At 43.8% G+C, this 12,179-nt stretch overlaps 1 protein-coding gene across 12 annotated transcripts in view; it reads right to left on the reverse strand.

Moving 5' to 3' along the window:
• The window catches only part of LOC119019449 (netrin receptor UNC5C-like), a 371,539-nt gene that overhangs the window by 179,628 nt on the left and 179,732 nt on the right, over positions 1-12,179 (reverse strand). For 2 of the 12 annotated variants that reach the window (XM_037098020.1, XM_037098019.1), the window contains exon 1: positions 3,914-4,621. The exons of the other annotated variants lie outside the window; for them this stretch is intronic. In XM_037098020.1, coding sequence (XP_036953915.1) covers positions 3,914-4,127 — 214 coding nt within the window. In that variant the 5' untranslated portion in view covers positions 4,128-4,621. Of the gene's footprint in view, positions 1-3,913; positions 4,622-12,179 lie in introns of those variants that run through there. 12 annotated transcript variants of the gene reach the window in all.

Here is a 12,179-nt window from a genome sequence, read left to right on the forward strand (position 1 = left end):
ATGTGTGTAAATTCACGGCTTCTTAAATGTTTCTTAGTTTTTTGTTTTTTTCCCCCCCTCGCTCTCACAACCCTTCCAAGTCGCAATTTTGAAGACACTGTGCAGCGGAATGAAACTTACTTTATTAAGAGTTTTGTCGACACTAATGAGGCATTATCGCCGCGATGCTTTACAGCCGCCGCCGCAAAAAAAAAAAAGAGAATCTCACGGTGGGAAGTGTCCTCAGGATTTAACATTACAGTGCAGCCTCCCCTTTTCCGAGCCCAGCGCTCACATCAATAACACGAGGGAGAGCAAAACATTCGGCCGGGATTTTGCTCGACGGTTCATCTTACTGAATGAGGGCAACGTAACCTTCCCAACTGGTTTTCTTCCCCGGTTGTCAGTATTTTCTCTTATTCATTCTCTTGTAGTCCGCGTGTTTCACTCCTCTCCCTCTCCCTCATCATCAGTATCATAATATTTTCCATCTGCGCTGAGAGATGGAGGCATAAAGTCAGGCCGGGCCAGCGCGAACAGCTGCAGGCATCTATTCCCATATATTACAGTGCGCCTAACCCCCACATATTCCCTTTATGTGGAGCCCATCACCGAGTACACTGGACCCCCATTACTCTCATTAGCTTTTACAGCACTTGGCTGGTACCACATTTGCATTTGCGGGGAGGCGAAGAGAACGAACTGCCGATGTCGTTTCAGCAAAACAAGCCCACATCCCGTTTCAAATGTGCTGCGAAATGTTTGTTTATGTGGTTTATAGGGATTTATGACGCGTGTATCTCACAGCATCAAACCAAATTACGTCCCTACAGTTTCCCCGGAGTCGGACGGATGACAAAAAAAATAAAAAATTCACCTGTCATGACGCGGCTTGTTCCGAATCAACAACGGGAAACAAAAAACAAGTAAACAAATTTGAATAAACCCATGGAGGGAGCGCGCTGCGAGGTGATTCCACTGCCTTAAAGTAAACATGATGAAAACATTTGCATTAACATCAAAAGGAGCGCAGCAGCCAAATCGCCTCCCAGTGCTTTAACACAATTTGACTCAAATCGTCTTGAAATGAGCTTATTTTCAGACAGTTTGACTCCGTGCCGTAATGGCTTGACGAGCTGGTTGTTTGTGTATTCATGAGGGGCAAAAAAACAGTCAAGTCACAGAATCAGCCGGGCGGATGGTTTAATTTCACCTCCTCTCGACGCAGACAAACTCGTTTCACCTTATTCCAAGGCGACATCACCTGCTTAGCCATTTTGCGGTGACAGCACTAGACGCAATTCTCTATTTTCTTTTTCTTTTTTTTTTGTATTTCAGAGCGCTGACAATAGTTACAGCTATTATGTTATTATGGACCAACTGTCTCCTCCCCCCCCAAAAAAGAGTACAAAATCAGCAAGTGGAGTTGGAAAGGCACAGGCTTCAAATAAAATTACATCTCCTACTAGCCTCAATATGTCTGAAACCTGCTGAGGTAATGCAACAATTTCAGTTCCCTTCGCCGCCCGGACACGGCCGCTCAAAACCAATCAAGACGCGCTGTAATTTCCCCGACGTCGCCCACCGCACATGCTGACAGGGTGATACGTACCGCCGTGACACATTCAACAAAAGAACATGTCTAACCGGCTCCATAGCATAAAGTTCTGTCACTTGACGTCCGGCCATCACATCTTTTCACTGTGCATTTTAATTAGCCGCTGCTGAAGTACATTCCTCCAACCCCGAAGATTTCTGCAATCTGCTGATGTATTACAAGTTCAGCACTTTGATTTTTCCATAAAGCCCTCATCTTTGAACCGAGCTCAGTTTTGCATTTCTCTATATGCAGCGTGTGCGTGTATATGTATGCACACATCTCCCCATAGCTCTGTGAAATACATTTATAGCAGGTAGTAAGCTGTCTTAAGTGCCACAGAGGTCCGTCTGTGCGATGGTAATGGGCAGAGTTTGGACTACAGTGTAAAGTATATGCTTAGTTTGGTCTTTCCTACATTAATAAGCAGCCCCCGCACCGCTCTCTGCCTGCATGTGTGTGAGTGTGTGCGCGTATCTCTGCATGCATGCACGCTCTGCAGGCTAAAGTCCCAGACCGGCTCGACAAGCTTAATACCATTATCAAGATTTACAGCGATGCTCATGTGGGACTTACATCAAAATGGTTGGTGCACAGCACAGACAGAACCCATGTCCCAATTAGAGAGCCTGAGGAACGGCAGTACACACACACACACACACACACACACACTAACACACACAGACACACAGACTCACACACGAAGAGACGCACAATCCCTTTTCTCATACAATCTGTGTGTCTCACTATCTTTCTCTCTCAGACACTTCTGCATATTCGCAATCTTTTTGGGGCTCTCTCACATACACACACACACACACAGACACACACACACATGCAACATGCAAACACACACACTTCTGCACACACACACACACACACACAAACACACCCCACTCCCCCTGGGGACTGTGCCTCTGGCCTTTGCGGCTGGAGGAGAAAAAAACGCTGAAACGGTAGAAATGGAGAAAGAAAGTGGGAGCGAGACAAGAGAAAGAGCGAGTGAGAAAGAAAGAGAGTGGAGCAGCATCCCAAGCAGCTCCAGACGAACAAGACACAGCTCCGAGCCACAGAACGCAACAAAAGTGAGCTTTGGCTGTGGTTGGTTGTTTGTATCAGCGGCACATTTTCACTCCGAAACCGACTTCATGATTTAAAAACTGAAAGCGTACAAAAAAGTCTGCAGCTGTTGAGGCATTTTTTCTTCTTTCAGACGAGCATCACGTTGTTGTTTTCCAATGTTTCAAATAAATCCAAAAAGGAAACCCCTTGACTCTATATATATATATATAAAGGCAAGGTAATCATATTCAGCAAACACCGCCGCGCCGCGAGACACATTACAGCACAGGCCCGTCCTGAGTGTGTGTGTGTGTGTGTGTGTGTGTGTCTGACCATGCGTGTGCGTTTCAGGAAACCGGGAAGAGCTTTAATGATAGAGCAGAAAATGCAGACGAAGCATCTCCCTCTGCGAGTCTCAGAGAGGCCAACTCACCCGGAGATGTGGGGGAGCGCTGAAACGTCTGAGCTGCTTCTGAGTCTCTGTTCATTAGAATAAAAGATACCTAATACTAGATTCTCTCAGTGTCATTTCAAAACATCTTGATGATTCATTATTGGGTGCCAAAGCATTCTGTAATTCTCCTTTCACAGCGCTTTGGCAAGGAAACAAATGACCAATTTCAATATTAAACTCTCATGAATTATTCACGGCTGCTTGTGGGGCTTTAGGCATGGAAATTTTAGACGGCACAACCTTGTGCGATATCAAAACAGCTTGTGATGAATGGAAAGGCACAGAGCTCATTGAATTACTTTAAAGCTTACAGGATAGCACTTCAAAAGTTAATAACACGAGGAGATTTAAGTGTGCTCTCAGGTACATTTATGAAGACTTATTCCACCCTTTACTTGAGCACGACATGCTGCTGTGCAACAGGCAGTCACTCAACGTTTCCCATTAATTACCTCGACTGTGGCGGCCCGTCACAATCTAATCTGCCCCGACCACGTCAGTGAAGGAAAAATATGCTTTACACTTCTCATAATAACTTAAATGAAAATAAAATGTTACATCTTTATATATTTTCGTTTGCAATGTGCAGCATCGAACAGATAATGTAACTACATAAATCAAGTTGTAACTGACCAACATAACGTTCATGTTAGCTAACAACGTAAACAGTTGCGCTCCTCGCTTATTCTGACTGACATACCGCGCTGTTTGTCATGAAAACAGATGTACAGTGTGTGTAATGTTTTATCCAACTCACACCAAATTAACCTGAATGCTCATTATATTTCTCTTTTAATAAAAAAAATCAAAACATTTCATACCCTCAAAGTTGCGCCCATTTTTCTCTGTGGCATTGAATATCTGACGACAAACCTCTGCAGTCTCACGAAAACCTGTTGGAAACACTGCTGCTCCAGATACATCAGTAAACGACCTCACGACTAAAGCTCTGATGGCATATTTTACTTTTAACCTTTGAAAAAAGGTTTGCCTCTGGGGTGATCTGTGAAAAGAAAACAGAATAAAACGAGGCATTTAGTCAATAACTGCAGCTCAGTTAGAGGTAGCTGGATTTTTGAGGAATAACTCCGGAGTAATTATCTCTGAAACGCACAGATCAGAAGCTAAATTTAACCCTGACGTGCAGTTGTCCTTTGACTTCCACTCCAGCTGTAGGATATAAAAACAGCTCTATTTTCAGGATCAGTCATGTGAGAGATGCAGCCGGGATTTTGTTGTGGATCTGTATGAGGAGCGCAGATATGAAATAGGGCTTAAAATACTTCTCCTGAAGTTGAAAAAAAGGCCTTGAAATGAAATGTGTGTCTCGTCCCCCCTCCTTCTCCTCCTCCTCCTCCTCCTCCTCCAGGGTTTTCCTCACTTTCTACCTGCTTCACTCTTCCTCTCCTCTTGCCCTTGTTCTCCCTCTCTCCTCCTTTTGTCTCTCTCAACAAAGTGAGGTTGGTCAGACACATCGGTGACCATTTTTCACCTCACTGATTCCTTCCTCCACCCTCACGTCTTCTTCACTCGCTCCTGTCTTGATATTCTCTGCAGCCTTGAACGAAGCCTCGCCCTCTGAACTACAGAGAAAAAACGAGAAATTAGTGAAAGGAGCTCGAGCAGGAAATCCTTCCTGCCCACCGTCTCTTTCTTAAGGCTAGCTGCAAACACACAACACAAAACACACACCTGAACACCCGCGACCGCACTCATCAGCGAAGTCGCAGTCACACACACACACACACATTCCCAAAGTAGGAGACAACAATCAATGTCGGCCAGTCACAGTTCAATAAGCAGACTAAACAATGTTGCTCCATTATTACTGTCTTGTTTAACCAATAGCACAAGAACAACACCAAGAATCAATACACTGCCACACAACAGGGTGTGTGTGTGTGTGTGTGTGTGTGTGTGTGTGTGTGTGTGTGTCCGACCAATTCAGAGGAGCAGCCAGCAGGAAAAGGTCCTTGATGATTAAACGTCCACTTAAGCAGACCTCTGAGACATCCGTACGTGTGTTCCTGCGTGCGTTGTCGTGTGTGTGTGTGTGTGTGTGTGTGTGTGTGTGTGTGTCGGCGTGCACGTTACTCAGTTCTGTGTGTCTGACGTGGGGAAATGGTAAAACTGCCATGATTGATTTTCTGCAGGCAAATTGGTTGCAACACTCGGTCTACAAAACCAGAATACAATCGGTTGTGTTGCCACAGATTAAAGAGTGTGATTCGCCCTATCGACTGCAGACAGAGCCGGGGAAACCTCACCGAGCAACACTTTCAAGTTGACACACCCTCTGAACCTCAGTCTTCTTCAAATGGCGACTTTGTTTTTCCCATCAGCCCTCCCACATTATTGACACGATTCTATTGGAACTCTGACATTTTCCTCGATGCTCCTCCTGCAACCGTCATGACATTATGTCATCTACAACCACCAAGACTACGGCTGCTCCTGCAACTGTACTGTCCAAAATGAAACTAGATGGAGTTAATAACAAGACGAGGACGTTTTAACTGATACTAAATACAGTCGTAGCTTAAAAGTTCACTCAAAAATGAAAATTCAGTCGGTCTATCTCGCTGCAACTCACCCCGCAACACAGTTTTGCAGCATTTTCCAAAACACCTGAAGAAACAACCAAAGAAACCCATAATACAGCTCCACACAGCTCGTCTGGCTTAATCAAAGTCTCTGAAAGCCCAGAGATCCCAAATTGCTCGTGCACCTTCATCATGCTGGGTGCGCGTGGATGCTTCTGACTGAGCAGCCACAGTGAAAATTTCAGCTTTGAAACTGAGGTAAATAACATCTTTTCAAATCAATTTGGCCTCTCATGGCGTCTGGAGACTTTGATTTTTTTTCTTCAGTTGTTTTTTTTTTTTGTTCGTCTTAAAACAAGTCCTCATCTTCTTCAGTTGTTTAGAAGAACGCTGCAACGCTGCGAAGCTCCAGAAGTGTTTCGTGGACTACAAAACTAAGAAATAAAAAGAAAAAAAAAAAAGCAGACTTTCTCTCTTCTCTCGCCCGTTCTCTCTTTCTTCAGCGGTATCTCGCCACGCAGATACAGTTTTTGGTTGCACATGTTTTGAAATATCATTCCTTGAAACCTCTTCAGGCTCACCGACACAATGGAGCTGAAAAAGAATTCAGTTTGTGGTTGCGGTACTTGCATTACTGAAGGAAAAAAAATATATATTTGAGAAGCGTCTCTTTCCAGAGGCGGTGGATAACAACCAGAGCCTATTGTAAACAGATTTCATAGGGACTTTTTTCTTCGGTGTAAGTGCCACAGCGGAAATTCTGCCCATCACGATTGCATTGACGTGAAAGCAGAAATCTTAAGAGACACATATTTTAAAAACCTGGACTGAAACTACCACCATCTGCACGGCGAGATACCACTTGGAAAGTGTTCCTTCCTGTAATTCCAATGAGCAGACCCTTTAAGATATAATTTACGATAGCGGGATTGTGACATTTTCCTTACCTAATCTCTCCAACGCACAGGCCACGACGGAGTCTGTATAACCCTGATGGCACCGGTCTGTCTGAAACTCTGAAGCATTTTGTTATCTTAACTGTGCGCTCTGTAAATAATTCATCGGACACACCTCCCCTCCTCAGCCCTAAAGACCAAAAGCGATGGAACTAAAAGCTTAAAGGACTTAAACTAAACTCTACAGCAGCACAGCGCGGAGGGGAAACTATTCTGGGAAGGTGAGGACTGCTCTTTTCCCTCGAATCCTGCAACATGCAACCTGCCTGTCAGCTGAGGATTAAATGAAGAGTGACGACAGTTGCTTTCTCAAAAACTCAACCGTGCTGTGCTCTCAATCGCAAGAGTTACATAAATCAAACGAGAACTGTGCTTGATGTGTAAAACCACACCTTACCGAAAATAATCTGCAAAGATCTCATGCATAGATGTCAACCACGGGGATTTGAATTTTTGATTCCTTGGCAAGGTGTGATTTCAGAAAAAACAGTCAAGGTGTGAAGGACTTGCTGCCTGTTGAGCAGGTGCTGTTTTTCTGTTTCTGCAGGTCGTGTGGCAAAACGCTCTTCATCCCGCCGCTCACCACGGCTGAACGAACGCAGTGAAACCTTGCAGAGGCTACCGCCAAGTCAGAAAAATAAAAAAAATAAAACCAAATCTGAACAAATTGACAAGTTTATTTTTAGCTTGAAAATGAACCGAAACTCACAGCTAATGACAAACTTTTGTGAGTTGCGAGTTGACCTGGGGCCAAAACGGCAGCCCTGCCCTCATTTTCTGACAAGACCTCAGCGCTGAGCGCAGATAAACAAAAACCCTGGAGGGGCCCAGAGGAAGAAGCAACACAAATAACCACAGCAACAATACGAGGATTTGGAGGAGCTGGAGGGAGCCGTGGGCATTGTCTGGCTTTAGTCAGCTACTTTCTGCTTCTTTTGAAACCGTTCCTTGGGTGTGGATGACATTTCTCAGAACAGAGGAGGGGGGCAAACACACTTCAAATGTTTTCTGCAAAGTTTTCCTCCTTGTGTCTTTTGTTCAAAGTTTAAATCTCTCCCTCCCCTCAGGACAGAAGGAGGGATGGAGGGAAGAGAGGAGGGAAGGGAAGAGACCCGAAAGAAAGCGGGGGAAAGATGAGAGGGAGCGAAGTACAGACCGACAAAAGACGGTGTAAAAGAGAAACAGAGACTCGCAGACACGTATTTCATGCTCTCTTGATGTGGTTAAATAACCCAGCTGTGACACCATGACATCAGGTTTGTGCTCACAGAGAAGAAGTAACTCCATACACATGATGTCATACAAAACATACAGCTTACAGATGGCCGCTTGCCACCCAGAACCAAACTGTACTATGAAGCATATTTCAACAAGTAGGTAACAAGTCGCAGTTGTGTGCAGCTCGTACAGCTGCAGCGCATGTATGTGAGGTAGATGTCCAGGCGCGGCGGCGTGAGAAGCCAAGGCTGGATATGAAACCCTGAAAAGAACGGAAACACTTTGACAAAGACGCAGAAGCTTTTTAGAAGCCGACATCAGCGTGGAGATAACAGACTCTAGATCCCACGTAAATGTCCCCATGATCATCTGAATAAAGGATGGAACAAGTTATTTTCCTAAAAAACTAACAACTACTTAGGTTGCTTTAAGCCAACTAGCCTAATTAGTTTTTGGTCCATAACTTGGACAAACTGTGACGATCTTGGAGCTGTATCCTACTTTCAGTCGGGGATGATACCTAAAACTGTACGCAAGCGTTTAAAATGATTTTAAATAATTAGGCTGTGAGATTGTGCATCGAACGTTGAGGATAATGAATTGCTACATCCGTGCAGGTGGCTTTTCCCGCCTTTCTGACACCCCAACTGCCAAAATATCAGACACGGTCCAAGAGAGTGACAGGATGTACCGAACCTGCCAAGAACACGACAGTGACTGCATATGGAGACACAGTGTCTATCTGCACTTCCATTTTATTTGCCAAAATAGCCATTCAGTGCCAGTGGGCGTGTGTGTGTGTGTGTGTGTGTGTGTGTGTGTGTGTGTGTGTGTGTGTGTGTGTGTGTGTGTGTGTGTGTGTGTGTGTGTTGGCTGCCCTGTCTGGAAACCCCCTTGTATGCAAGTGCTCAACAGAGCAGAGACACTTGTCCTTTAGTGTACACGGTGTGTGTGTGTGTGTGTGTGTGTGTGTGTGTGTGTGTGTGTGTGTGTGTGTGTGTGTGTGTGTGTGTTTTCCCAGTGCTGGCAGGCCAATTCAGCCACATGTCATTGGACATTGAAGCCAGTTTGCTGAAACAACCGTTACTGCACCACAACGCCAGCTGTGCTTTGGGGAAGAGACGACGACGATGATGATGATGATAATGATAATGATGATGATGATGATGATGATGATGGCAGAAGAGAAAAAAAAAAAGAAAAGAAACAAGAATATTAAGCCTCTTAAACATCTGGGTGCCATTGTGCGTAAAATGAACTTTGCTCTGTGCCGCGGCAGTCACAAAGAGACATTTACTGCCATTTCTTTGAGAAGACAGCTAATCTGTCTGAGCTAAGAATATTGAAATTGCTCAGAAATTGCACTAACACTCCAAAGTCACGGTAAGAGCTCGCACCCGCAAACAAGAAACAATTCTTTCAGCCAAAATGTCCACAAACAAAACAGACCATTATTCAGTTTGACAAGTAAAGAATGGAAATCCTCAAGCAGTAGAAAAGGTTTTGTTTATACCGTCAATACAGCGCTGGAATGAAGTGAATTCTATATTTATGTAAAAAAAAAAAAAAAAAAAAAACAACCTCACATGAAACCATCAGAGCATTTAAATCATCTGCAGCAGACGTTCATTTCCTTCAATAATGAATGTGACGGAAAGGACCAAATCACTCCAAGTTTGTTCTGACACATGCAAGAAAAAAAGTGGAGTGATAAAAAGGAGCGATGTGATGCAACAGGAAATAACAATGAATAAATAACTGCGTTCATTAGAAGCTAAATGACGCTGGGAAAACACCCTCCTGATTAAAAGCAATGCTGTTCCAGACGGAGTAAAACAGTGTTCCTCATTACTGACAAAAGTTGCTTACAACATCAAAGTAGCACTGCAAGTTATTTGGGGAGAAGCCCGGCTGGGATCGGATCGGTTCCAGTTGCATTTCACTCCGGTCCTCCCTCTGTGTTACTCACAAACAAAAAAACACAGAATAACAAACATACGACTATCACGTCTGTCTCTTACATATCCCGGGTGCAACCGAGCGCTTCCATTCTTCTGTGAACTTTTTTTTTTTGCGCCGCGCCATTATAACTTTTCCCTGAACAAGCAGGCGTGTGCGTGCGCGCTCGTGACTTTCATGTAAAATTGCATCCAGATTTCATCAGCTGTCAGATCACAGCGGGGAGCGCTCCAACCTCCATCCTCCCCAAAAAACACAGATAATGATGTGGTACCTCAACAATCCATGAATAATGCGCGAGACACAGCCCCCGTGTTTGATTTAAACCAGTGTTGATCCGTCTTAAGGATGTGTTATGATCAAAATACAGTGTGGAGTGGGGGAGATTTAAAATCCCTAACTGAATCAATGAGACATCAAATGAGCTTTAAGTGCTGTTTGATTGGTCGGATTTGCAACGGAGTATTTTAGTTCCGTCACGTCGGTTAAATATTAGCGATCTCGCCACGTCAGCCGCTGATTTAATACCTGAAAACTGATCGCACCAAGACGATAAATGACAGACAATCACAGCTGGGACGGATCTGATCCAACATCGGTATCAGAGGGCGATACTGACGTGAGGTAGATATCGGAGTGACGTCGCTAATCCAGATTCCATAATCCGATAATTGTCCGTTTCCTGTTGCACTCCGTGAATTCGATCTAATTACTATCCATTCCTGAACAGAAATCCGCTTAAACGCTGTTGATAATGTGCTGCTGAGCTCTCCCACACCTGTTTGTACGTGAAGCCTACTTAACCTGCAGAGCAAATAAAGTGCTTTGGAACACCTTTAATGCGTTTTTAAAGCCTGTGTTTCCTTTTAATCTTAGAGGCGCTGTGCGGCACACACATATTACAGATGGCGACGCCAACAAGGATGCCGCCCTCGCCAATAAAAGTAAGGGCATGTATCCAAATTCTGATATCAAAACTGAAAGAAAGTGGGACATCTCCACCCACAAAAAAGATTACTTTCAGTTCTTCTGTCCTTGGAGCAGAAGCTGTCAATAAAATATCTGCACTGAAGAGGCCCCCCTCATAGTGAAGGACCGTCACATCAACATTAATTAAATTCAGCCGACCTCCAACATGAAAACACCGTAATGAGCAACACAGGAACTTCTTCTTATCTGCAAAAACTGACTAGCAGTGGAATTCAAGACTGCAGCTGCCGTACTGTACCCGCCGTGACCTTCAGCCCTGCAGAAATCCCTGGGGATGGAAATACGAAATAACAAAAAGCAGAGAGAAAAGGGAAGAGTGAAAGAGAGAGCACTGCTAGGGTCAAACCAAAGGCTTTTTTTTTTTCAATAAACATCAATAAATGCTGTAAGACAATACAGCCTGGAGAGCAGCACAGCTCACAAGTTAACACACACACACACACACACACACACACACACACACACACACACTAAAGTCACGTGTACTTGATCACACGCACAAAGTCTGTGTGGGAGAGAATCAATGAAAACAAAGAACAGTTGAAACGTGCTATAAACAACTACACACAAAACAAGTCAGTGGGTCTGTACTTTTATAGCCGCACTGCTGAGTCACAACGTCGAGCAGCCCGTCATAAAATCCGACTTTCACTCCGAGGTTGGTTGAGACACTGCAGGAGAGAAAGATCTTAAATCTCTCAATCATTCAGAAACAACTTTAAAGCCTTAATCCATTGACCTCATCATCACCCCATTTAATTCCAGCGTCTCTGGAAACCGTTCTTTCCCCCAGAAAAAAAAAAAAAAAAAGTAATATCTGATTATCTCCAGCAGCGGCTGAGTCAGTGCTTATTAAAGTTGGTAGCAAACAGTCGACCCCCTGGATTCTTTTTTTAAAGCCACTGAATAAAAGGCGTTTAATGGCTTAAGTTTAACATCAACAAATTAAAATTTTCTCAAGATGAAAATGAAATAATCACTTTAATCTGATCTTAATCACAAATGGCTTTAATCAGACTCTGTTTAATGTGTAAAATAAGTGATCGTTCTTGCTTTCATGAATTATTCCCATCCAGGTGATCCAGTTCTATATATCTTAAATAACCTGGTGCACATGAAATAGTTCTTTTCAACAGTAAAGGGTCCAAAGTCAGTCTGAGTTTCCCTGCAATATGATACCAAATAACAGAGTGACTCATGGTTTTATTTATATTGCACCCTTTTTTCATTTCGCTCAATATTAAAGTGATGATTTCCCTATAGGAGAAAACCTGCATAACATGATGTACTCCAAACAGGACATTCAAAAATATGCAATAAGACACAAGATATGAAACTGACACTATCACGTGTTGAAGCAGAGCCTGCGGGAACACGGTGAACAACACGGGCAACAAGTGATCAATAAATTCACTTTCTTT

The sequence above is a fragment of the Acanthopagrus latus genome, chromosome 5 (genome assembly GCF_904848185.1).
Source record: "Acanthopagrus latus isolate v.2019 chromosome 5, fAcaLat1.1, whole genome shotgun sequence".
Taxonomy (NCBI): Eukaryota; Metazoa; Chordata; class Actinopteri; order Spariformes; family Sparidae; genus Acanthopagrus; species Acanthopagrus latus.